At 33.9% G+C, this 27458-nt stretch overlaps 4 protein-coding genes across 4 annotated transcripts; all 4 read right to left on the reverse strand.

The window, feature by feature from the left end:
- Window positions 1-360: 360 nt before the first annotated feature.
- On the reverse strand, window positions 361-2515 carry LOC114716792 (patatin-like protein 2). The gene is made up of 6 exons (XM_028901852.1): window positions 2375-2515; window positions 2022-2200; window positions 1566-1914; window positions 1128-1430; window positions 805-980; window positions 361-678 (listed from the first exon to the last, which is right to left on the reverse strand). Exons 1-6 carry the CDS (start codon window positions 2513-2515, stop codon window positions 579-581), a joined length of 1248 nt encoding a protein of 415 aa, XP_028757685.1. The 3' UTR covers window positions 361-578.
- Window positions 2516-7300: 4785 nt separating this feature from the next.
- On the reverse strand, window positions 7301-9362 carry LOC114716732 (patatin-like protein 2). Its single transcript, XM_028901777.1, has 6 exons — window positions 9222-9362; window positions 8741-8919; window positions 8316-8664; window positions 7885-8187; window positions 7524-7699; window positions 7301-7397 (listed from the first exon to the last, which is right to left on the reverse strand). Exons 1-6 carry the CDS (start codon window positions 9360-9362, stop codon window positions 7301-7303), a joined length of 1245 nt encoding a protein of 414 aa, XP_028757610.1.
- A 6728-nt stretch (window positions 9363-16090) lies between these two features.
- Window positions 16091-18431, reverse strand: LOC114716783 (patatin-like protein 2). Its single transcript, XM_028901842.1, has 7 exons — window positions 18256-18431; window positions 17935-18116; window positions 17623-17809; window positions 17325-17489; window positions 16852-17154; window positions 16576-16748; window positions 16091-16353 (listed from the first exon to the last, which is right to left on the reverse strand). The coding sequence occupies exons 1-7, from the start codon at window positions 18382-18384 to the stop codon at window positions 16290-16292; spliced, it is 1203 nt and encodes a 400-aa protein (XP_028757675.1). The 5' UTR covers window positions 18385-18431; the 3' UTR covers window positions 16091-16289.
- Window positions 18432-25044: 6613 nt separating this feature from the next.
- On the reverse strand, window positions 25045-27458 carry LOC114716768 (patatin-like protein 2). Its single transcript, XM_028901825.1, has 7 exons — window positions 27254-27458; window positions 26933-27114; window positions 26626-26812; window positions 26330-26494; window positions 25887-26189; window positions 25578-25750; window positions 25045-25340 (listed from the first exon to the last, which is right to left on the reverse strand). The coding sequence occupies exons 1-7, from the start codon at window positions 27380-27382 to the stop codon at window positions 25277-25279; spliced, it is 1203 nt and encodes a 400-aa protein (XP_028757658.1). The 5' UTR covers window positions 27383-27458; the 3' UTR covers window positions 25045-25276.

Here is a 27458-nt window from a genome sequence, read left to right on the forward strand (position 1 = left end):
TGACTTCCAAAAAGCAGCCACTGTATTTTTATTTCTTGCCTCGTGAGACATAAGTTTCCCCTTGAGTTGATATATGTGAAGTTACATGCTACCCAATTATAATTGAATGCTAATTTTATTTCTTGCCCCGAGGTTTACTGATGGTCTTCTAGTATATTATTCTAAATAGGCCAGTACAATATTACTTTATTACTTTATTTTTATTACCTAAATGAATTTGAGAAAGATAAAACTTTCCCTTAGTTGAAGTCTCAAAAATTTTTCACGGGATTGTCGAATCCATTTCAAGGGAACGTACCCAGTTCATTCAAATGTTTATAAATAAGTTTCATGGAAAAGGAGTTAAACGCTTTAAACATATATCATAATTTATGCTTTTATTGAGAGGCAATCAGTTAAGCACGTATATATAAGTCCAACAAGATGAAGGAGAAATACATTCTTGTACCTTCTTCAACAGAATTACAATTGACAGCGAAATCAAATAAAGAATGAATCAAGTTGACTAAGTATATTACAGAACAAAATGAGAAGTAACATGTCAAATAATCTGGCGGTGACTAAAGCCCGTGCCGAAACTATATGGACAAGCTATTAGGCCTTGTTGCTGCTGCCTTGTTGGTATGTGGAGATTTCATTTCCCGCAATCTTCTTTCTTGGGAAAGTATTTTGGCAAATCTGCAAAAGATATCCAAACAATTCACAAAGATTTTCAATCATTTAATCTAAGTAAATTCAATTATTTGAGTACCTTGCAATATAATAGATTCTAGAAGGATAGATCTAAGATATATTATATTATACCTTTTAAGGGCATCCTCATTGGTCCCTCCATTTTCGACGGGTTCGCACAGACCCGTCTCTAAATTGACTCTGGAAACTGGTTTCTTCAACAGCTCTCCGCCAGTTTGGCACAATTTTTCCAGATTCTCTTTCGTAGAAACATCAACCGAAGAAACTGTACCAATCAATGTGTCATCCTGCATTTTGCCGCCACCAGCAAGGACTAATTAAATTTTTTGTCTCGGAGCATGTAAATATAGATCTTAAATCTTGTCCTCCCATTAATTAATGCATAGATAGGCAATATTTACATATAGTAATATATAGAAGGGAGTTATATATACCTGTATCCGAAGGTAGTGATCCTGTGAGTGAAGGGCTTGGGTAACTGTTGCTAAATGGAAATCGACGAGATCAGCACTGGATTGGGAAAACACGTCAATCAAAGGAGTAGAACCACCGTGGGTTAACCAATCCAATATTCCCCACTTGGCAGCCATGTTTGCATTGAATTTTTGCTCATTCTTTGCCGTGCCCGTGCCTATTGAGATTATAAGGAAGCGACCATAGTCCATGGGCCTGATGGAGAAGAAGTCAGGATTTTCATTGATGACCTGCTGCGTGACTTGGTTCAAGGCGACTAAAGTCTGCATCATTAAAGAATCAAAAATTAATTACGGACTCATCTAATATAAATGTATATCACATTAAAATCAATAATTTATATTAGTGGGAGAAGAACAGTTTCACGTTGTGCGTGAAGATCAGCTTATACAACATACGGGATTATTTGCAGAAACACCGCCATCAATCAGGTTGAATTCACGGACGTTGCCTTGGGCATCTTGGTTCTTGAAGTGGTAGCCAGGAAGATAGGTAGGTGCAGCGGAGGTGCTGATGCATATGTCAGAGAGTCGAGCATCCAAACAAGTGGATTTCTTGATCTGATAAGATGAGAATATGAGTGGCTGCATCGCCTTTATGTCAAAGGTGGGGATGACAACGTTGGTGAGTGTCTCGTGCAACCGAGTCTCTCCCAACTTCTGTCTCACTACTTGATGAAGGTATTCGCCATCGTACTTGGGACCAGCCATTGATCTGAACAACTTTCCTATCGCTCCAAATGAGAATCTGCAAATTCATTCGTAAGTACAGGTTAGAAATCAGGATCGGATCTCTTCGGTTTAAGTTTCATTAATTTGAACTAATGAAAAGAAAAATCATAGTTTCATATATACTTTTGTGGGAATATGCTTGGACAGTGCTCCAGGTAAAAGGGCTTGATATCCTTGGCAGCAAAGAGTGGTCGCTTCTCTTCGTCGGGAGCAGTAAGCATGGCGGTTACGAGACCTCCCGTGCTGGTTCCTGCAATCACGTCAAAGTAGTCCGCGAGCCTTGCTTCTTCACCATCCAGTTCCTGCATGGCCGTCCAAATAAAATTAAATTTATGTCACAAATACAAAAGCTGCTGTACTCCGAATAGTATATGATATATATTCCTTCTAATTAATTAAAGACCGATGCAGGAGACGCCACAGAAAACTTGTGCGTTCCTAGTGTGTGTGCTCGTGTAGAATCTGTAGATTTATACCTGGAGTTGAGATTCGAGGAATTCGAGAATGGTGGCGGGAATGATGCCCCTAATACCACCTCCATCGATGCTGAGAATGGTGATTAGGTTTCCATAGGTTGGGGCTTGAATTTGAAGAAGGGATGACTTTGTTCTCTCCATAGTTTAACGGATCTCTAGGTGCGTGTTTATATGGAAATTAAGGAATGCTAAAGAAAATATGGAATTGAAGTTATAGCAGATAGATAGTAAACTTTTGGGCAAGGGCGCAAGGCGAGTGCCGAGAAAGGAGTTATATATGGCAAGATTTCAGATTTTGGTTGTTTGATAAATTGCTGTGCTCAACGTGCTATTTATAGTGGGATATGTGATATTGGAGTCAGGAAGAGGAATGTTCACGGAAATGCCGATGATGATGAGAATCGGAATGGTAAAAGTACGGAATGAGTCCAATTTGTTGCTGAGTCCATGAGAATATAATCATGAGACACTCATCCACATCGTTGAATATTCTCCGCCTAACATTGTTTGTCTTAATATCCCAAGTCAGATCCATCCCCGTTTCCTGGAGACCCGATGAACGACTATTATGAACAGTCGCTTCATCTATGAGACCAGATCAGTGATTGAGGATGGCCATCGATTAGTCTTCTCTGAAGACCAGACCGGGTTCTAGTTAAGCATACGTGAACTCGTCCCAGAATGTTACCCACGCGTGATTGCGTTGACAAGTCTTCTATAAACCCTTCAATTTGTGGTCTCATCTTAATTTGTTCGTTTGGGATGCATGCACTTCCACTGGTTTAATGCTTGCCTATTATTCTAACGTCCCATGACATATTACCTGCTGAACAAGATACTCGTAATTACCTGTTGAGCAAGACACTCGTAATTACCTGTTCAAAAATGTAAAGCAACGTATACATTCATGCACATTACTATATTTGTGTGCGTGCGTGCGTGTGTTTTCTCCCCCGATATAATATACGCACACACCCCACGTGCTTGTAATTCATTAATATATCAATCCGCTATTAATGGGACATCCTGGGTGGTCATATATTTTGTTCTCTGAGCGGGTGGCGGCGAGCGGGTGGGTCGCTGGGAATAATTAATAAGCCCGATATGACAATTACGACTGCCCCACTCGACAAGTTTTTCTGCCAACGCCCACTCAAACGAGCTTGCATTTATTATTTATATATACGGACCACAAAAGACGAAAGAATGAAAAGCTACCGTAAATCAGAGAGAGCGTGCATGTTTATTCAAAATTTAATAATTTTTTTTACTTTATTCTTATTTAGTATACAATATATTTCATGGGATAAAGTAAATACAATAATAAATTAAAGATAAAATTATACATTTATATGATAAATTTTTACTCTGTCCTATAAATAGGACTAAAAATTTTCTTCTTTTTCTACCTTATAAATAAGATCAGAAAAGTATTTTGTTAACTTGTCCCTTGTCTTTTTTAAAATAATTGTAGCTTGATGTATGAAATATTCTAATAATATTTTAAATTTGCAATTTCAAAATCACGGATAGTAACGTAAAAATGATAATTTTATAAATTAAAATACAAATAATAATTTCAATGAATACAGACAATTTAATTTTTAAAATGATGTATATGCTTAAACATCATTTTTCATAAAAATATTAACATTTTTTTTTTTTGCTTTCCTGTAGGATCTCCATCCCCATTACCTGTCTTCGTAGGAAGAAAACAACATATATCAACGCGAAAATAACACACACACACATATTACTACGTAAGATTTCCATTCCCCGTTTACCTGTCTCCACTTGATTAATATCATACTATTTAAAATTTTAATTACTTTCGTGTAATGCCCTCCATTTATTATGGTGGTTATTGAAAATAAATAATCTAATTATACTTTAAAATCTGGAACTGGAAATAGACTTGGCAACAAACTAATTTAATTTCTTGGTATATATGGGACGTCTTTATTTGGACGTACACGTCTGGTGACATGCATGTAGGTCATCACTTGTTTTTTTTCGTCTGGGGGACCAAAATCACTTGTATTAACTTGTTCCATACTTAACCAATTAAATTCAATCACATGATGGCATGAATAAACTGGCAAGAAGCAAAGGTAAGGATTAACGTATTATAAGATGGAATTTCAGTGATTTGTTAGGCTGTGGATGTCACGTACGTCCTCTCATTCATAATATAAGATGTTTCTAAATCATTTATACATATCAATTGAATTAGTTAAAAACATTAAATTTATCATAAAATTTAAGTAATTTTTATTGCTCTTATTAATCATACTAAATTCTAACATCATATTAATTTTTAATTCTCTCTCGATATTCTTATTAAATATGGACATTTATGAAAAATAAATATTTGATACTTATTGAGACTATATAAAACGTCTTATAAAATAGATAAAAGAATTCTAAAAGATTTTTTATAATATGAACCAGAGGAATTACCAGTGCAAGTGCATCTCGTAGGCTCAAATTCCTTCTCCGCTGAAAGCGACTTCTCCATTCGCAGTCGTCCACCTAACTCCTATAGATGCGTGCATATAAGATAATGTAACTTGTTAATTATAAGTGACGCATGTAACAACAAACAGTAATCATTACCAAAAAAACAATAATAATCCTATCTCCGGTGGTTACTAGAATAGCTTATTTGGTATTGAGTTTGGTTATAAATATAAGACTTCAGTTTAATTTATCTTCTAAATTTATAATTTTTTAAAAATATTTTCATTAATTGTATGAGTTTTTATTAGGAGATAATTTTAATACACATTATTAGAGAAAGGGTTTTAAAAAATTAATATATATTTATTATAATTAATTAATTTAACTAATTTTTAAAATATTTATAAATTAATTATTCAATTTTTTATGTTGAGAATACGAGGCACTACTATCCAACGAAATAACCGGTCGTTTTAAAACGGTGGGAATTTCCAAGACGAACGAGAGTACTGTCGCCATCAAAAATTGCTGCCTTCCCCTTCGCTTACGTATTAACTGAATATGCTGGGGATATGTTGTCAGTAAGCTATACGCCATCATAACTCGTAATTAGGCCTGCAATAATATATTATTTTGGGCCTTTAATAGAGAAGTTAGATTAACATTTAATTTGATTTTAAATATAAGATTCAAATTTATTTTCTCTATTTTTTTAAAAACATTTATTATAATAATTGTACATATTAAAAATTTGTAAAATGGTAGTTATAGTTAATACATAGGATTAGTGAGGTTATTTTTTAAAAAAATAAAACTGATTTATTACAACCAATTAACTTAATTTTATTTAATTTACTTAAATTAATTAATTAGTTTTATATTAAAAATTAAAGGTAGTATAGTTTGTTTAATTTCGTTGCACTGTATGCAAAAACAAAATGGGCTCACATGGGACCCGTATCTCACTTGTGGTTTTGGTGCTTGTATTTTTACCGTGACAAGCAAACTAATTTCATCTCTTACTATTTCAATAACCATGTCGATCCTTTCTTTCAATAAGAGAAACTGATGCTAATTTTATATTCAATTTTCACTCAACTATTTTTTTTACTTTCTTTTTCTTTTAATGATTTACTATCTTCGTTCCTTAATGTAAAAACCTGTTTGTTTTTTATTTTGGTTCTAAATTTAGCATTCCAATCCGTTTTGTCTTATACATTTATCTTTTTTTTTATATGGTCTTTATAATAATGATAGTTCTAGCCAATATAATTGATTAGTTAAGTTATTTTAAGAAAGATAATACATATTTATTACAATTAACTAATTTAACTAATTGTTTTAATCTACTTAAATTAGTTAATTAATTCTTATATTAAAGACCGGAGATAGTAGTTATGCAAAGATAATTTAATTTTCAATCAAATAATTGCCAATCGAGATCTTGAACCTATCTGTCGACGTGTATTGATAACAAAAATTCATATGGGCGTTAATTCAAGGTAGCGCCATGACCTTGGGTTCGGGAGACAAAGTTGTTTAAAAATAAATCATTTTAGAAATAATAATGAAAAAAATCTCAAAAAATTACTTCTAAAATTTTAAAATTTCAAATGAAAAATGACTATAAAAATATGTTGTTATTTTGTTTTTAAATGCTGTCAATTGTTATTAAAGTGTAGTGAACAAAATTAATTTAAAATTTTGAAATTCAAATATATTTTTTTAGGATTCTCCCCATAACAAGTTAATAGTTTTAGAATTAATTATATGCACTCATTATATTACTAGACTTTGAGTTAATTTTCATTGACTAAAAAAATGATGTTTTTGAGAGAACATAATTGCATAAGCAACAGATGTACAATGATGGAGTCCTTGAATTAACGGGGCAAAAGTTTCTTTCCGTAAATCGTAATACAGTATTTGTGTATTTTATTAAAATTTAGTTTTACAACACGTTGCTTGAATGTAATGTTTATTGAAACGAACTTTTAAATCATGTCAAATGAAATTGACTCCACTACACTACTTTTGTTTATGGAGAAGCATACGCATCTCATCCAAATTTAAATGGATTTGTAGATTTTAGAGAGGTAAACATATTTAAATTTTCTTAAAATTTATTTAAACAATATATGGTAAGAATATTTATTGGTAAAGTATAAATTATTATGGTGAAAATGTATATGTAAATAATACCATGACAATCATAATAAAATCTAGAATTTGATTATCAAATTCATTTTTCACAACAATCATTGAAATCTTTAAGCATACTTCTATATGCTTTTATTGAATGGCAATCCCTAAAGTACACGAAAGTACATAAAGTTCGGGGGAACTAAAGACTTGCACCCTTTTTTTTTTTTTCAGGATCACAATTTATGGTTAGGTAAAAGAAACAAAGAAGAACTGAAATAGACTAATTTTATTACAGAACAATGGGAAATAATCTTATTATTCCTAGATAAACAGACTATCGGGCCCTGATGTCTTGGTGTTGGCATGTGGGGATCTCATTTCTCGCAGCCTCCTTTCTTGAGAAAGAATTTTTGCAAACCTGCGAAAGACATCCCGGTAATTAATACAGAACCTAACTTATTTGAGCGAACGTAATTTTTTGTCCTGAAATGAATTCTAAACGGGTATATCAAGAATCTAAAATTAAGATCGATATATATCGTACTTTTTGAGAGCATCCTCATTGGTCCCTCCATTTTCGACGGGTTCAAACAGACCAGTCTCTAAGTTGACCCTAGAAACCGGTTTCTTCAATAGATCGTCACCTGTTTGGCTCAGTTTTTCTAAATTCTCTTCGGTGGAAATATCAACCGACGAAACTGTACTAGCCAACGTATCATCCTGCAATTACCCCCGCCAACAAGAGACAAATTAATATTCATATACAAATATGTATGTATGTATGTATATGCCGAACAATACACATTTTCAAATTTTGTTTTTACCCACGCATTGTTAGGCATATATTTACATATAGGGGAGAATATATGTATATAAAATTTATATATAGACACACACACACACACCTGTATCCTTAGGTAATTATCCTGTGAATGAAGGGCTTGAGTGACGGTAGCTAAATGGAAATCGACGAGATCAGCACTGGATTGTGTAAACACGTCGATCAAAGGGGTAGAGCCGCCTTTAGTTAACCAGTCCAACAATCCCCATTTGGCAGCCATTTTTGCATTGAACTTTTGCTCATTCTTTGCTGTGCCTGTGCCTATTGAGATTATGAGGAAGCGACCATAATCCATGGGCTTGATGGGAAAGAAATCAGGATCTTCATTAATGACCTGCTTCGTCACTTGGTTCAAGGCAACTAAAGTCTGGATCATCACGGGAAAATGAAATCTAATCATGTATATGCATATAATAACCATACGATTAAAAATGAATTAACGGGGTAAAAGTTAATTTCACGTTCCGTGAAGATAAATTAATTAATAAAACATACGGGATTATTTGCAGAAACACCGCCATCAATAAGATTGAATTCGCGGACGTTGCCTTCAGAATCTTGGTTCTTGAAGTGGTGGCCTGGAAGATAAGTAGGCGCAGCAGAGGTGCTGATGCATATGTCAGAGAGTCGAGCGTCCAAAAAAGGGGACTTCTTGATCTGATAAGATGAGAATATGACTGGCTGCATCGCCTTTATGTCAAAGGTGGGGATGACAACGTTGGTGAGTGTCTCGTGCAACCGAGTCTCTCCCAACTTCTGTCTCACTACTTGATGAAGGTATTCGCCATCGTACTTGGGACCAGCCATTGATCTGAACAATTTTCCTATCGCTCCGAATGAGAATCTATACATACATTTAATCGTAAGAACCAGACCAACAAGTCAAACAAAAGGAGACGTTAGAGTTTCTATACGCATACTTCTGTGGGAATATATTTGGACTGTGCTCCAGGTAAAAGGGCTTGATATCCTTGGCAGCAAAGAGTGGTCGCTTCCTTCCATTTGGAGCGGTGAGCATGGCGGTTACGAGACCCCCCGTGCTGGTTCCTGCAATCACATCAAAGTAGTCTGCGAGCCTTGCTTCTTCACCGTCCAGCTCCTGCAAGAATGTCCACATTGCTATAAGTGATAGGCTTCATTTATTCACCAACTTTCGGATCCAATATAGCATTAATTACTGTGTAGAAAATTCATATCTTTGCTATCAACCAGTATGTGTGCATGCAGTGACATTAAGGTAAATTTTTTTTTTTATATGGACACAGAAATTGGACGTTTGTGCTACGACAAAATATGGTATTCATGTTTGAAGACCACATATGCATGCAAGAGAGACACCACAGCATTGTAAGATATTCATTCCAAGTGTATCTCCATCTACGAATATATGTAGATTCATACCTGGAGTTGAGATTCCAGGAATTCGAGAATGGCGGCAGGGATGATGCCCCTAATACCGCCTCCATCGATGCTGAGAATGGTGACTAGATTTCCATAGGTTGGGGGTTGAATTTGAAGAAGGGATGACTTTGTTCTCTCCATATTTTGGTTACGGTGGATCGGATCAGCCAGGTGGAAAATGGAAAGCAAGTGCGAGTTTGTACTAAAATGAATGCTGAAGAAAATGTGGGAGCAGGCAGATGGTAAGGCAGGTATTTAAGTTTGTTTCTACTCAAGACAAATCTCAGGAAGATTTAGGTTCTTGTCTGTTTGATTTCCTGAGCTCAACGTCCTATTTATATACAGTGGCATGCATACGTGAAGGAGGTGCGAATTAGTCGTGTAGGGTTCAATTTAAGAGGAGGAATGGTCAGGGATATACCTTTCGGTCAGGTGGTGGGCAGAATCGAAACGGTAAGCGTATGGAATGTGTCAAATTACGCAGTCCAGTCTATGAGAATTGAGATGCATATCCACAAAGTCACAGGTACTGAATAGTCTTTAATTTCTTGTTTTTTTGGCCTTTAATATTTTCAGTCTTCGCCCTTTAACTGGAGACCAGTTGATGTCTATATGGCTGCGTCAAAGATTTGATTTGTGCTTAGAGATGGCAGCAAGCTTTCTCTAATGATCTGGTTTTAGTTTGCCCCACAAACAATAACTCTCATCCTCGGATAATCCCCACGCGCCAGAGCTCGCGTTGACTAACTCCTCCTCACTTCTGGCATGTTAAAACGCAAAAGTTAAAACATGCTGCATGGGTAACGATGTTCCTCTTGTTACTGGTTTGGCTCAAACCGCTCTAATTTATTTATTTATTTATTTTCCCTCCTTTCCTTTTGTCTTTATTCCTTTTTTTTTGGGTGGATATCAAAAGGGTGTTGGTTTGGCTATTTCTAACATAGTATAACGTCTAGCTAATTTAATTTTGTTGGCACCTAATGGAAGTAATTAATTACTCGAGATATAAAATTGGAGCATGACTGGATTATTTTTTGCATCGTAATGGTATATAGTGAGTGGATGAATTAGTTTAAAGCAGCATATATATATTTTATGCAAAAATGAGGAATAATATTAACTTTCTCGTTAATATTGTGTTATGCTATGGTTATTATGCATTTAGGCTTTCAAAGTTCGTCGATTTATTTATACTCCGTGATTGATCGGACTTCCTAATATACGCTCTCGGTCAAAATCGAGAAACTAATGTTAAAATTTAGTGGAGGCGGCGAAGCATATAGTAGTATATAGATATATATATATTTATTGGTCATCATAATCCCAGTTATATTTATTTATTACAATGTTGATGGCTGCCCCTCCGTCTTTTTTATTAGTTGTTATTCGCTTGATGCACTAAGTTGCCATTAATTAATAATGCCAAATAGTCGAAAGAGAGAAAAGTCCGAGAGAGCGATATAATAATCAATGACAATGCGATCCATCTTGGAATTCTTTGTTTTTAATTAGGCCATGTTTCCTGGGAATGGAGTGATGATGACTTGAGAATCACTCCTCCTCTTTATATATGTGTGTGTGTGTATGGAGTATGTACGTAACTTTAGTTCTAGAAAATTTTAAATATGCAAAATATAAGTCAATTATAAAATTTATAGAACATTGAATCTTTTTTCAACTTTGCCTGTCGTTAAATGATCAAAAAAAGTTATGATTGAGCAAGTGATAAAGGGGAAAATTAATATGAATTTAAATTCATTGAGAGTAATTTTGAAAATGTACAACAATTTTCGATAAAGCTTAGCTCTTCATGAAATTAATAACCTTCAATTCATCGTAAAGCATCATCATAACGGATTTCTTTTTTTTAAAAAAAAAATCAATTTATTAGGTGCAAGGAGGAATTAATACTCCTATTTTAAGCAACAACCACTTCGGGGTTTTAGATTTTGTTTCCAAGTGATAATCATCTTAAATTTTAAATTAATCATGAATTATTCACCTGCTAATTTTATCTCTCGATAATGAAAGAGAGGGATAAGAAAGTAACATTAAGACCGAAGGTAAAACATAATAATTAGGGATGTTTTGTAAAATATTATTGCATTTTGTTAAATTTAGATTTAGATCTATTATTAGTTTTCTTACAGTTTACGACGCTAATTAGGTTCTTAACTCTAAAGTTACCATTGTTTGAAAATGGATAGAGTATTAATGTATTCTGACAAAGGTTAATAGCTTAAGTATAAATTTATAATGTTTTGATAATTTATTTTTTTAAAACGATTATTAACTAATTAACCACTTTCATTAAACTACTGTGTGATTCACCGAAACCGTGGTCTTACATTATGAACAGCAGGTACTGCCATGCTTTGATGAACTGGTTACGCGAGGCAAGTATTATATTAAAAAAATTAGTTAAGTTAGTTATTTATAATAAATAAGTATTTTTTTTAAAATATCCTCATTAATCATGTGTATTAGTTAAAATTATTATTTGATAAAACTTTAACATGTACAACTGCTACAAGGACTACATTAAGAAAAAAATAGATAAATATAAAAGACAAAATAGATTGAGATCTTATATTTAGTATCAAATGAAATGTCAATCTAATTCTTTTATTAAGAAATAGATGTAGTATATTGTGGGCAACTTTATTGGAATGCTTTGATTTTTCCCTCGCCCCCCTTCTATCCCCCCCTCTATTTTTTGGGGACATGAGCGTAAAGCAAGATGTATGCATGAACCATCAAAAGCTTCGCCTTCGCTTTATATGAACTCTGCTCGTGTACGTTAATTAACATTGCGCTTGCTTTATTATCATTAACAATACATATTTAACATATATTCTGGTTTCACGTGGCTATCATTATTATAATTAATGGGCCGGCGTTCCGACAAAAATCGGCCTCCTGATTGGAGTCATGTGCTTGCTCAAGTTCATGGAATTGTGGAACTGATCTTAATATATATACATATATATATATATATATATGTATAAATATTTTAACGGCGGCTAAAATTTGGGCATCATTGAGCAATAAACGCCAATTTTGACTCCCGATTTGCCAATATTTTCATCTCTACGCCCCGTCGCTCTGCAAAAGTTGAAAAAGGGAAATAGGTGAGAGATCGATCTTGATAAATAATAAATGAATGGTAAAATAATATTCAACATCATGATATTATCTATCAATTACATTTAGTAACATAACCTTATTTTCCGGCAAAAAGAGTAACATAATCTTATTTATGATACATCTAACACCATGATATTTTGTTTTTGATGCTTTAAGTATCTTAATTTTATTTATAGTACATCCGACATCTTAAACTATAAAAAAAATATAGTGTTAAATGCAATTGGACAATAATATTAGAGGTGCTAGATGTATCACAAAAATAACACCAAAATGCCATATGCATCATAAATAATATTAGAGTGGTAGACACTGGATATTACTGTAGGTGGTTTAATTTGAGATTGGACCTGTGACTAATTTAATTTCTGGCTTCTGCCATCCTCGGTTAGTTTGCGAGTAGGTGGGTGTGTAGTTAGGTAATCACATGACATCATCTGTCAAGTACTATCCGAATAAATCCCAATTATCATACTGGCAATATCACGAGAAGACTTGCATCGGCCACTGCCAGCCATTTGCACATTGAGCAATACAAAGCCAGAATATCGATGAATCTGCCTGCCAAATTAATCCAGCTCGTCAATTTTGGACGATAGCTGAGATTATTTGAGGGATTATTAACGTATCGGTCCATATATGCATTTGCAATGATTAAACTACTCATGTTATGAAGTAGTAGCTAGCTAGGGAGAGGGATGATGCCATAAGTTAACTTGCTTCTATAATTACATTGAACGTGCTTAACCTTCTGTAATTCTCAGAGAGAATGCATTTTTTTTCCTTCGGGTAGTTGGCTGATTCCCTGAAGGTTGCTAAGATATGAAAACTCCAACTTACATACAAAAGCTCAAAAACAAAAGTCCCTTTCAATATATTCAGTCTTAGTATCATCATAGCCCAAACGAGATCATCAAGGAAGTAAATTTTAGGGCTCGAAAAGTATTTATAGTTATCATCTAATACCTATCAACAAAGTCCTTTTAATAATAGGAAATTCTTATCAATTAAATGACCTTCCATTGAAAATAAATTTTACATTTTCTTACCATAAAAAATAAATTCTACATCTGAGATAGAGGATTTTGATCAATTCCGCCAAAACGCTGCAGGCCAACATGAGCATAAGCGTACCGAAATGGAGACGAATGGGAAAGGTTCAAAGCAGAAAGCTTTTAGGCGAAAGGATGTGTGGTCCAAAAGCACTGACGAGACCATATATTCAAAGGAGGAAAGACGATGAGATCTGATTTCAAGCGAAGACAATGCGTGCCTTCCATTAGGCTCCGCTCCTTTGCTTCCGATGACCTTTTTTCGGCACGAACAAAGCCAATTCTATTAATATTCTTTTCTTTTTTTTGCCAACGGACAATTCTATTAATATTCAAAAAAGGGGGGGTACACTTTTTTTCCCTTAATAATCTTCTTATTTTTTCTATGTTTTCTTGACAGGAACTAATAATCTTTTTTTTATACTCTTCACGAATCATGACTTTCTTTGATATTGACGTTGATGGGATGATATAACTAATAATAATCACGATGCAATTTTCGGCCAGGTTGCTGCCCCCAGCCCCTAAACTTGTCATCATCCTTTCCTTATTTTTCTCCAATAAACGAAAGAAAGTTTAAGTGAATTATATATAAAAATTCATCGCTTGTCATTTTGCCTTTTGAAAGAACAGTTTCTTATTCTTCGCTTGAAACTTCGTTAAGTGTGAAGTTGGGAGTTACATTCTACTCATTCATGCATGAGCTTCTTTCATTATATTTATTAATGAAATATCACTTCTACATGTTTCATTGAAATCAGGAAAAACCGTAAACATCACAGTTGTTTTTATATATAACCATGTTCCTTACCTCCACGTTCTGGCGTGATTATTATATAATGGTTGTATACTCTATATAATGGTGCCATGAAATTTATGTTCGCAACTTGGAGTTGTTCAGTAGTTGTTTTTTTGGACTATATGAGCAATCAAATAATTAATACTCATCCGGTCCTTAATATAAGACCCATTTAACTAATTTGATTAGGTTAAAAAAGTTAGGTAAGTTAGTTAATTATAAGAAAAGTAACGTATTTTTAAAAAATCATAATCATTTTTTTTAATACCCCTCTCACTCTTCTACTTGATTATGGTTAAAGGAGTATTTATAAAGGTAATTTAGAAAAAATTAATAAATATGATAAATGGGTCTTATATTTAGGACCAAAATCAATTCAAAAATTGGGTCCTATATTAAGGACCGGAGGAGTACAAGGATTATATAATTGAGGCTTTAAGCGCTTAAATACATTATTATTGGAAAATAAACCCTTCCATGCGCGCCTGCATCCAAACCACATGCGCACATAAAAAGGCGAGTGCGGATAAGAACCCACAAATAAACAAATACTTTGTCACATTCTCACATTGAATATTTGAGTCAATGATCTTTGGGATAAGAACCCACAATAAATATAACAAAACTTTAATCAAAACTAATAACGCACGTCTAGATGAAGTTGATGTCATTAATTGAAATGTTTCAATGTCTAAACTAATGGAGGCCGTTACATTTTGACTAAATTTAAATTGGCGTTTTTTGATTTGAAGAGCCTTCCTTCGAAACGCAATTAACCCTTTTACTCAGGGCTAGATTAATTAACTGATTAAGTGTAATTCAGTAAATTAGTTTAAGTCTCCGCCTGGTGGCTTTAATATAGAGTGATCCGTAGAGAGGCGCGGAGTGCTACCCGCAAGTCATGAAAAAGGAGATATATATATATATATATATATATGTTTATATATAGCTGTTTTGTTTGTTTTAGTTTTATTTTGGTTTACTTGTGTCTTGACAATAAGTTACAGCTATTTTGTTTTTCCCGCCTTGGTTCATTGTCAACGTCAAACCTTGATTACGTGTGTAATAAAAATATTCAGAGCTTACCAAATATATATATATATATATACATTTCATTTCAAAGATTAGACTTCACGAATCTTGTTAAAGTTTTTTCTCCTATCTCATCCCACCATTCTTGATATTTAATCTATCTTTTAGTATAATTTTTAAATATGTAATAAAAAATTAGTAATTTTATTATAATCGGCTTTTGATTGGGATCCGGCATACGTGAGCCTGATTGTTTCTCAAAATTCATTACATCATGACGGAGACACTGGCTGGTACTCTCTCCATTTGGATTTATAAAACAGTTTTTTTTATTGGTCTCATATTCCGCAACAACATATATAATATGTTCCGGAGAAAGTAATTAGGGATCGACCTCGTTCCAAAAACACCCTTTAGTATTAATTGAGTGATGAGTTAATTGGAGGTTAATGTTAAACGAAGGGCATTATTTTTGAAAATTTATACTTCTTTTTTTTAAAAAAAAATATTAAGATTTCTAACTGTATTGAACGAGGTTACTCGATATTTACAATTTGCTTAAAAATCGTCTAACAAATTGAAACAGCATCTACATCATAAAAACAACTTTGCATTCCCTCCAGTTGTGTTTTCTATGTTTCAAGAATGCATTCCAACTTTAATTTACTGTTTCCCTCTTGTTTAGATTTGAAAAATATGAATTTAGGAGCTAGTGGTATTTACTTAAAGAAAACTGAGGCATTTTAGAAAATTAGATTAATTTTACCAAAAATACCTAACTAACAAAAACGAATCTTGAAAATATATAAGGGAGGGGAGTAACTAACATTGTCAACTTGTCAACTTGGTAAAATAATAATAATAATAACAATGTCAACGGGTACAATGCAAATGTTTTAATCATCCATAGTGATCTCACGATCAGCTGAATTTATTTTAACTTGGAAACATTTTACACCTACTGCATCATTAAAGAAATTAGTGCCACACATACATTTATTTAACACAAACATCACAGGAAGGTAGTTTCTTGGATCTCTAAGCTTGTCCTTCCGCTCCTGATTTGCGAAGCCACCTCTCTTCAGATAGTTGTTTCGCAAACCTACAACAAATTCAATCGTATATGATTAGCTGCCCATTTCACATCTTTAATACTTTAAAATATAAGTTTTATGATAAAAATATTTGTTATTGATTATAAATAACAAAACTTACCTCACATTAATAATGAAAGATATGTAGAATTAGTTTTCTAGAATAATAGCCATTTATTGTGAAATGAAGATAAATTTATAAATATTTTTGGGTATTGTATATACGTTACCTTCTGAGGACCTCGGCATTCGTCTCATGGCTAGCAACCTCGAAATCTCCTGTTTGCAAGTTCACCCTAGAAAGTGGTTTGTTCAATAAATCTTCACCAACTTTGACGAGACCCTTCAAATTCTCGTCGGTGGTCACATCCACCGAAGACAAGTCGCCAGTTAAAGTGTCATCCTGGAAGTTTCGATCGACACAAAAATAAAGAGCTAGTGAGCCTTCAGTTATTAATCCATATTATGTTATCAATTAACACTACTATAATTATTTAATTAAGAACCTGGATGCGGAGATAGTTTTTCTCGGAGTAGAGAGCTTGGAAAAGAGAGCCAAGGTGGAAGTCAACCATGTCAGCACTAGCTTGGCCAAAACAGTCGATCAAGGGGTTGGATCCGTTGCTGGACAGCCAGCTGAGGATGCCCCAGTCAGCTGCCGCTTCAGCAGAGTATCGATATTCCTGTTTGTGATTCCCTGTTCCTAACGATATTACCAGAAACCTGTCATACTGCATCGCTGCTACCCCAAACTCTGTCCTTTCCTCTGCCCTTATTCTGTTTGTCACTTCTGCCATCGCTACCAGAGTCTGCAAGCAATCCTTGGTTAGCTCATTAAGTTAAACCAAGTAATAATCCAGTTCAACGAATTATTTAGTTACCCATCAAGATCGAGCTTATATGTTAATTTTTCACTATGTTTAATCTCTTAACGTCCATCATCTTCGAGTTTAAAAACAATATTTTAACTACCACCTACCGGGTTATTTGCAGCAACGCCCCCGTCAATAAGGTTAAACTCCCTGAGCACTTTGTCTTTGTCGTCCTTGGTCTCAAAATAGTGAGCTGGAAGATAAGTGGGCGCCGCGGATGTCCCGATGCATATGTCTGACATCAAGGCATCTAATTCTGGCCTTCTCTTCAGCTATTATTCCGCAAATACAAGACAAACAATTACCTTAAGAATTGAAGAAATATATGTGTGTGTGCATATATATATATATACACATGGATATTACAACGTATGCGTGGGGCCCAAGAGAGATGAAAGGTCGAACCTTGAAGGTGGAAAAGATGGTGGGTTGAACGAGCTTTATGTCAAATGTGGGGATGACCACATTTGTCAGGGTCTGGTGCAATTTTGTGGCTTTCAGTTTCTCCCTAAGAAGGCCATGTAGATACTTGCCGTCATACTTTGGTCCAGACAGGGTTTTGCCGAGCTTCACCACATCGGAGAGGAAGTGACTGGAAATTTGCCAGTAGCATTAATTATTGTTATGATATATGAACTAGCCGGAATATTACGTCGTTGAATGCAGTAACAAATTAGCGACACTCAAATTAAAGTACGTATAGTAATTAATACTGACGATTGCTGGGGGAAGATTTTTGGGCCATGCTCAAGGTAGAAGTCCTTGATCTCTTTGGCGGCATATAAGGGTCGATTCTTTTCGTTGGGGGCAGTCACCATTGCAGTCAATAAGCCGCCGGTGCTAGTTCCTGCTATTACATCAAAATAATCCGCCAATCTCGCATCCTCACCGTCCAGCTTCTGCATCAACACAATATATATATATCCGCGTCTTATTTTAATTTATACATGATAGAATGAACTAGTGGAGTTTGTGCATGTACAGAAATTGAAAGCCATGATGTGAATTCAGTACAAATTTGAGTAATATGGGACATGCCTGGAGCTCTGATTCAAGGAAAGCCAGAATAATTCCGGGAATAATTCCCCTAATGCCACCGCCATCAATGCTAAGCACGGTGACTAAGTTTCCGGTGCTTGGAGACACGTCGGCGTTGTTGGCTTCCATCAAGGCTACGAAGGGGACAGGAAAAAAGAACTAAGAACTAAGTGACCACTTAAAACGCTCTAGAGTAAGGAGAAAGAACAGTTTCTATGGCTTTGATCGACCAGCTCCTACCACTATTTATAAGCCTCCGGTCGGAAAACTATGCACAACGCACACTTTCGTATTTCGTTCAATTATTACCTCGTTGATTTTTTTTTTTTCTCGTGCTGATGAAATTTTGAATTGAAAATAGATTATCTCCGCGAGGCCGGCGGCGATCGATCCTGTGTTTAACTAGTTCTACATGCCTCGCATTTTCAACATGTTTTTATTACTTCCCAGACTTTTGAAAAATTTGTACTCCGTACGTAAAACGATGGCATGGAAAATTAAAATAGTCATCCATAGAGATGTTTATATTTTATGTTCATAATTAAATATATCTACATCATTAAAATATCTTGTTTAAAAACTGACAGGACAAAATAAAAACCCAGTACATAATATTTAAATATTTAGTGAAACGGTGTCATTAAAAATCTTAATAGGAAATTAAAACACACTCCCTGTATTTTCATTACTTTTTAAGTTATTCTATTTCATAAAAGGCTTTTTTAATCATGATACGTAATAATTATTACGCATAAAATAATACTCCTCCAATTCTTAATATAAGACTCATTTAACTAATTTGATTGGATTAAAAAAGTTAGATAAATTAATTAATTATAAGAAAAGTGACACACTTTTCTTAAAATATCATAATCATCTTTCTTAATACCCCTCTCCTTCTTCTACTTAATTATGGTTGAGGGAGTATCCATAGGGGTAATTTAGAGAAAATTGATAAATATGAGAAATGAGTTTTATATTTAGGACCAAAACCAACTCAAGAATTAGGTCCTATATCAAAAACTGAAAGAGTATCTTATTTAACAATTGCTTGAATATATGCATGTATGGTGAGAGGAGGTAGATTCACGATTTCGCCATTGGAATTATAAGTGTTGTTAAATGTCGAGAATATCCCTCAGGTTATAATGTGAGTTGTTATCTTTATATTTTCTTCCTCACAAATTCTTTTTCCAGAATTTTTTTATCAGATTTTCTTAAAATTTAAAAATTATTAAATTTTTAATAGATGACAGGAAATCACAAAACAATCCTCAATTCATATTAATAATTACTCCAGCACCTTCATCAATATAACAATATAGGATCACTGTTAGATTTAATTGGGTTGGTTTAATTTCCGCTCAGTTTTAATATTGATCCATCCTCCATATGCTTAATAATATATAGACACATACAATTTTTTTTGGCTAAATACGTATATTTTAAGAGTGAAAAACTGTTGAAAGAGGGATATAAGGACTATTTGACCCGTCAAACTTTTTACATACTTTTTAGGATGCTGGAGTAATTATTAATGTGGATTGAGGATGATATTATCATTTATTATTTCATATTTCAGGAAAAAAAATTTTAAGGGAGAAAAAAAAACAACAGCTCATATTTTAATTATAGAGGGACATTTTAAACTTTTAACAACATTCATAAATTTTTACTTTGTCCTCTTGGCCTGATTATGAGTTTGCTCAAAATGAAGGCCTAGTTTTGAATTTTAGTATTTTAATTAGATTTCAATAGGAGACTCCTTTTTAGATTTTGGCTCCAAGTGATAATCATTTTAAATTAATCATGAATTATTCACCTGATAATTTTATCTCTCCATAATGAAAGAGAGGGATAAAGAAAGTAACATTAAGACCGAAGGTAAAACATAAAACATAATAATTAGGGATGTTTTTGTAAAATATTATTGCATTTTTTAAATTTAGATTTAGATCTATGATTAGTTTTCTTATAGTCTACGACGCTAATTAAGTTCTTAACTCTAAAGTAACCATTGTTTGAAAATGGATAGAGTATTGTGACAAAGGTTAATAGCTTAAGTATAAATTTATAATGTTTTGATAATTTATTTTTTAAAAACGATTATTAACTAATTTTATCCACTTTCGTCAAAATACTGTGTGATTCATCGAAACCGTTGTCTTACATTATGAACAGCAGGTACTGCCATGCTTTGATGAACTGGTTACGCGAGGCAAGTATTATATTAAAAAAAATTAATTAAGCTAGTTATTTATAATAAATAGATTTTTTTTTTGTAAAATACATTTATTAATCATGTGTATTAGCTAAAATTATTATTTGATGAAAAATTTAATATATACAACTATTATGAGAACTCCATTGAGAAAAAATAGATAAATATAAGAGACAAAATAGATTGAGATCTATATTTAATATCAAATTAAATGTCAATTTAATTCTTATATTAAGGAATAGAGGTAGTATGTGCGCAACTTTATTGGAATGCTTTGACTTTTCCCTCATCCCCTCCATTGAGATGAATCTTGATGAATAATAAATGAATGGTAAAATAATATTTGACATCATGATATTATCTATTAATTACATTTAGCAACATAATCTTATTCTCCAACAAAAAAAGTAACGTAATCTTATTTATGATGTATATAACACCATGATATTTTGTTTTTGATGCTTTAACTATCTTAATTTTATTTATAGTGTATCCAACACCCTAAATTATAAGTAAGATTATAGTGTTAAATGTAATTGGATAATAATATCAGGGGGTGCTAGATGTATCACAAGAATAACATCAAAATGCCATATGCATCATAAATAATACTACCTCCGGTCCTAAATATAAGAGCTAGTTGACTAATATGAATAGATTAAGAAAATAAGTTAAGTTAGTTATTTGTAATAAATAGGTATTGTCTTTTTTAAAATGTCCTTACTAATCAAGTTTATTAACTAGAACTACCATTATTAGAAAGATTATCTTGAAAATATATATATGAGAGACAAAGTAGATTGAGGTTTTATACTTAGTACCAAAATAAAAATTAAATGAGGTCTTATATTAAGGACAAGAGGTAATATTAGAGTGGTAGATGCTGGATACTACTTTACCATAAATGAGTAAAAGAAAAATGGTGAGACGGAGGTGGTTTAATTTGAGATTGGACCTGTGACTAATTTCTGGCTTCTGCCATCCTCGGTTAGTTTGCAATTAGGTGGGTGTGTAGTTAGGTAATCACATGACATCATCTGTCAAGTACTAGCCGAATAAATCCCAATTATCATACTGGCAATATCACGAGAAGACTTGCATCGGCCACTGCCAGCCATTTGCACATTGAGCAATACAAAGCCAGAATATCGATGAATCTGCCAGCTAAATTAATCCAGCTCGTCAATTTTGGACGATAGCTGAGATTATTTGAGGGATTATTAACGTATCGGTCCATATATGCATTTGCAATGATTAAACTACTCATGTTATGAAGTAGTAGCTAGGGAGAGGGGTGATGTTATAAATTAAGTTGCTTCTGTAATTATATTGAACGTGCTTAACCTTCTGTAATTCCCAGAGAAAATGCAATTTTTTTCTTCGGGTAGTTGGCTGATTCCCTGAAGGTTGCTAAGATATGAAAACTCGAACTTACATACAAAAGCTCAAAAACAAAAGTTCCTTTCAATATATTCAGTCTTTATTTATAGTTATCATCTAATACCTATCAACAAAGTCCTTATAATAACAGGAAATTCTTATCAATTAAATGACCTTCCATTGAAAATAAATTTTGCATTTTCTCACCATAAAAAATAAATTCTACATCTGAGATAGAGGATTTTGATCAATGCCACCAAAACTTTACAGGCCAACTTGTGCATGAGCGTACCGAAATGGAGACGAATGGGAAAGGTTCAAAGCAGAAAGCTTTTAGGCGAAAGTGTGAGTGGTCCAAAAGCACTGACGAGACCATATATTCAAAGGAGGAAAGACGATGAGATCTGATTTCAAGCGAAGACAATGCGTGCCTTCCATTAGGCTCCGCCCCTCTACCTCTGATGACCTTTTTTCGGCACGAACAAAGCCAATTCTATTAATATTCTTTTTTTTCTTTTTGCCAACGGATAATTCTATTAACATTAAAAAAAACGGGGGTACACTCTTTTTTTCCCTTAATAATCTTCTTGTTTTTTCTATGTTTTCTTGACAGGAACTAATAATCTTTTTTTTTTTTAATACTCTTCACGAATCATGACTTTCTTTGATATTGACGTTGATAGGATGATATAACTAATAATAATCACGATGCAATTTTCGGCCAGGTTGCTGCTCCCAGCCCCTAAACTTGTCATCATCCTTTCCTTATTTTTCTCCAATAAACGAAAGAAAGTTTAAGTGAATTATACATAAAAATTCATCGCATGTCATTTTGCCTTTTTAAAGAACAGTTCCTCATTCTTCGCTTGAAACTTCTTTAAGTGTGAAGTTGTGAGTTACATTCTACTCATTCATGCATGAGCTTCTTTCATTATATTTATTAATGAAATATTATGTCTACATGTTTTATTGAAGTCAGGAAAAACCGTAAACATTACAGTTGTTTTTATATATAACCATGTTCCTTACCTCCACGTTCTGTTGTGATTATCATATGCATATATAATGCTTGCACACTTTATATAATGGTGCCATGAAATTTATGTTCGCAACTTGGAGTTATTCACTAGTTGTTTTTTTGGACTATATGAGCAATCAATTAATTAATGCAAGGATTATATTATTGAGCCCTTAAATACATTATTATTAGAAAATAAACTCTCCCATGCGCGCCTGCTTCAAAACCACATGCGCATATAAAAAGAGGAGCGCAGATAAGAACCCACAGGTAAACAAATACTTTGACACATTCTCACATTGAATATTTGAGTCAATGATCTTTGGGATAAGAACCCACAATAAATATAACAAAACTTTAATCAAAACTAATAACGCACGTCTAGATGAAGTTGATGTCATTAATTGAAATGTTTCAATGTCTAAAATAATGGAGGCAATTACATTTGACTAAATTTAAATTGGCTTTTTTTTTTTTCATTTGAAGAGCCTTCCTTCGAAAGGCAATCAACTCTTTCACTCAGGGCTAGATTAATTAACTGATTAGGTGTAGTTCAGTAAATTAGTTTAAGTCTCTGCCTGGCGGTTTTAATATAGAGTGATCCACAGAGAAGCGCTGGAGCTACCCGCAAGTCATAAAAAAGGATTTATATATAGCTGTTTTGTTTGTTTTAGTTTTATTTTGGTTTACGTGTGTCTTGGAAATAAGTTACGCCATTTTGTTTTTCCTGTTTTGGTTCATTGTTAACGTCAAAGCTTGATTAAATGATCTTACAATTATATTCACTATAATTAAGTCACCATCATGTAATAAAAATATTCAGAGCTTACCAAATATATATGTACATATTTCATTTCAAAGATTAGACTTCACGAATCTTGTTAAAAAAAAAAATTTCTTATCTCATCCCATCATTCTTGATATTTAATTTATCTTTTTGTATAATTTTTAAACATGTAATAAAAAAATTAGTAATTTTATTACAATGCCCATACAGAAGGGCTAGCAGGGCAAAGGATACTAAGACGTATAAGCCCACACTCAGTAATACAACAAATAACCACCAACACTAAGCCCTACTAAAGGCGCAGACACATACTCGTAAAAGAAAGGCCTATTAACCGATGCTGCTACAGCCACGCAAATAGCCCTAAAAGCGAAAAAGAAGGAGAACTAGTCTTATCTCGTTCGTGACCCATACCTATGACTCACTTCACTTGCTGTAAAGAAAGAGAATCAGTCTAGCTTCAGGGAATTAGTCGTAGTCAGTTTTTGATTGGGATCCAGCATACGTGAGCCTGATTGTTTCTCAGGATTCATTACATCATGACGAAGACACTGGCAGTTACTCTCTCCATTTCGATTTATAAAACAGTTTTTTTATTGGTCTCATATTCCGTAACATAATATGTTTTGGAGAAAGTAATTAGGGACCTCGTTCCAAAAACACCCTTTATTATTAATTAAGTGAGTTAATTAGAGGTTAATGTGAAATGAAGGGCATTATTATTTGAAAATTTATACTTTCTTTTTTTTGGGAAAAAAAAACATTAAGACTTCTAACTCTATTGAATGAAGTTACTCGATATTTGCAATTTGCTTAAAAATCGTCTTACAGATTGAAACAGATGGAGTAACTTGAAACAACATCTGATCTACATCATAAAAACAACTTTGCATTCCCTCCAGTTGTGTTTTCTAAGTTTGAATGCATTCCAATTTTTAGTTACCGTTTCGCCCCTTGTTTATTTCAGATTTGAAGAATATGAAATTAGGAGGCAGTAGTGTTTATTTAAAGAAAACTAAGGGCATTTCAGGAAAAGGTAGACTAATTTAACCAAAAATACCTAACTCAAAAACTAATATAATCCTGAAATATACTACCACCGATCTTTAATATGAGATCTTGTTTGACTTTCAATTTGATCCTAAATATAATACTCCAATTTATTTTGTTTCGTATATTTATCCTAAATCCATGGTAGTTCTTGTATTAATTGCACATATTAAATATTTTATCAAATGATATTTGATTAATAAGGATATTTTATAGGAAAAACACCTATTTATTACAAATAATTAATTTAATTAATTTTTTTAATTTACTCAAATTAGTTAATTAGTTCTTATATTAAAGATCGAAGGTAATATAACCTAAGTGAGGGAGTAATTACCAATGTCAAGTTGTCAACTTGGTTGGGAAAAAAATAATGTCAATGGGCACAATACAAATCTTCTAATGATACACAGCGATCTCACGATCAGCTGAATTTATTTTAACTTGGAAACATTTTACGCCTGCTGCATCGTTGAGGGAATTGGTGCCACACAGGCATTTATTTAACACAAGCATCACAAGACACAGATAGAAACGAATCCGCTGCTGATAGCTTCTTGGATCTCTAGGCTTGTCCCTCCGCTCTTGACTTGCGGAGCCACCTCTCTTCAGATAGTTGTTTCGCAAACCTACAACAAGTTCAATCGGATATGATTAGTTGTCCATTTCACATCTTTAATAGTTTAAAATATATGTTTTATGATAAAAGTATTTTTTTATTGATTATAAATAATAAAACTTACCTTACATTAATTAATAATGAAAGATATGTAGTATTAGTTTTCTAGAATAATAGCCATTAAATGTGAAATGAAGATAAATGTATAATTTTTTTTTTGGGCATTGTATATACGTTACGTCGTTACCTTTTGAGGGCCTCGGCATTAGTCTCATGGCCAGCAACCTCGAAATCTCCCGTTTGCAAGTTAACCCTAGAAACTCGTTTGTTCAATAAATCTTCACCAACTTTGACGAGACCTTTCAAATTCTCGTCGGTGGTCACATCTACCGAAGACAAGTCGCCGGTTAAAGTGTCATCCTGTAAGTTTCGTTTGACACAAAAAAATAAAGAGCTAGCTTAGTGAGCAATCATCAGTTATTTGTCAATAATTTTTTTTTGGCCAAACAGTTATTTGTCAATATTATGTTATCAATTCATATCATTATTTAAGAACCTGGATGCGGAGATAGTTTTTCTCGGAGTAGAGAGCTCGGAAAAGAGAGCCAAGGTGGAAGTCAACCATGTCAGCACTAGCTTGGCCAAAACAGTCGATCAAGGGGTTGGATCCGTTGCTGGACAGCCAGCTGAGGATGCCCCAGTCAGCTGCCGCTTCAGCAGAGTATCGATATTCCTGTTTGTGATTCCCTGTTCCTAACGATATTACCAGAAACCTGTCATACTGCATCGCTGCTACCCCAAACTCTTTCCTCTCCTCTGCGCTTATTCTGTTTGTCACTTCTGCCATCGCTACGAGAGTCTGCAAGCAATCCTTAATTAGCTCAAAGACTTATTTAGTTATCCATCAAGATCGAGCTTATATGTTAATTTTTCACTGTTTTTAATCCCCTAACGTCCATTATCTTCGAGTTTGAAAACAATATTTTAAGTACCACCTACAGGGTTATTTGCAGCAACGCCCCCGTCAATAAGGTTAAACTCCCTGAGCACTTTGTCTTTATCGTCCTTGGTCTCAAAATAGTGAGCTGGAAGATAAGTGGGCGCCGCAGATGTCCCGATGCATATGTCTGACATCAAGGCATCTAATTCTGGCCTTCTCTTCAGCTATTATTCCACAAATACAAGACAAACAATTACTTTAAGAATTGCAGAAATATGTGTGTGTGTGTGCATATATATATATATATGGATATTACAACGTATGCGTGGGGCCCAAGAGAGATAAAAGGTCGAACCTTGAAGCTGGAAAAGATGGTGGGTTGAACGATCTTTATGTCAAATGTGGGGATGACCACATTTGTCAGGGTCTGGTGCAATTTTGTGGCTTTCAGTTTCTCCCTAAGAAGGCCGTGTAGATACTTGCCGTCATACTTTGGTCCAGACAGGATTTTGCCGAGCTTCACCACATCGGAGAGCAAGTGACTGGAAATTTGACGGTAGCATTAATTATTGTCATCATATATGAACTAGCCAGGATATTACGTCGCTGAATGCAGTCACAAATTATCAATACTCAAATTAAACATAGTAATTAATACTGACGTTTGCTGCGGGAAGATTTTTGGGCCATGCTCAAGGTAGAAGTCCTTGATCTCTTTGGCGGCATATAATGGTCGATTCTTTTCGTTGGGGGCAGTCACCATTGCAGTCAATAAGCCGCCAGTGCTGGTTCCTGCTATTACATCAAAATAATCCGCCAATCTCGCATCCTCACCGTCCAGCTTCTGCATCAACACAATATATATATATCCGCGTCTTATTTTAATTTATACATGATAGAATGAACTCGTGTAGTTTGTGCATGTACAGAAATTGAAAGCCATGGTGTGAATTCAGTACAAATTTGAGTAATATGGGACATGCCTGGAGCTCTGATTCAAGGAAAGCCAGAATAATTCCGGGAATAATTCCCCTAATGCCACCGCCATCAATGCTAAGCACGGTGACTAAGTTTCCGGTGCCTGGAGGCACGTCGGCGTTGGTAGCTTCCATCAAGCTCGAGAGGCTACGAAGGGGACAGGAAAAAAGAACTAAGTGACCACTTAAAAACGCTCTGATGTAAGGAGAA

The sequence above is a fragment of the Neltuma alba genome, unplaced genomic scaffold (genome assembly GCF_004799145.2).
Source record: "Neltuma alba isolate B1F8T4 unplaced genomic scaffold, ASM479914v2 tig00011687_pilon, whole genome shotgun sequence".
NCBI classification, from domain to species: Eukaryota; Viridiplantae; Streptophyta; class Magnoliopsida; order Fabales; family Fabaceae; genus Neltuma; species Neltuma alba.

Bases quoted from the DNA above. Each gene is read 5' to 3' on its own strand.
- LOC114716792 (XM_028901852.1), bottom strand. From the start codon at position 2,515: ATGGAGAGAACAAAGTCATCCCTTCTTCAAATTCAAGCCCCAACCTAT. The intron at 2,201-2,374 runs GTATAAATCTAC...ACGGCCATGCAG, and splicing joins TCCTCGAATCTCAACTCCAG to GAACTGGATGGTGAAGAAGC. The intron at 981-1,127 runs GTATATATAACT...GGCAAAATGCAG, and splicing joins ATCACTACCTTCGGATACAG to GATGACACATTGATTGGTAC.
- LOC114716732 (XM_028901777.1), bottom strand. From the start codon at position 9,362: ATGGAGAGAACAAAGTCATCCCTTCTTCAAATTCAACCCCCAACCTAT. The intron at 8,188-8,315 runs GTATGTTTTATT...GTGATGATCCAG, and splicing joins GTGTTTCTGCAAATAATCCC to ACTTTAGTTGCCTTGAACCA. The intron at 7,700-7,884 runs GTGTGTGTGTGT...GGGTAATTGCAG, and splicing joins ATAATTACCTAAGGATACAG to GATGATACGTTGGCTAGTAC.
- LOC114716783 (XM_028901842.1), bottom strand. From the start codon at position 18,384: ATGGAAGCCAACAACGCCGACGTGTCTCCAAGCACCGGAAACTTAGTC. The intron at 17,490-17,622 runs GTTCGACCTTTC...GCGGAATAATAG, and splicing joins CCATCTTTTCCACCTTCAAG to CTGAAGAGAAGGCCAGAATT. The intron at 16,749-16,851 runs GTTCTTAATTAA...CGAAACTTCCAG, and splicing joins AAAACTATCTCCGCATCCAG to GATGACACTTTAACTGGCGA.
- LOC114716768 (XM_028901825.1), bottom strand. From the start codon at position 27,382: ATGGAAGCTACCAACGCCGACGTGCCTCCAGGCACCGGAAACTTAGTC. The intron at 26,495-26,625 runs GTTCGACCTTTT...GTGGAATAATAG, and splicing joins CCATCTTTTCCAGCTTCAAG to CTGAAGAGAAGGCCAGAATT. The intron at 26,190-26,329 runs GTAGGTGGTACT...GATTGCTTGCAG, and splicing joins GCGTTGCTGCAAATAACCCT to ACTCTCGTAGCGATGGCAGA.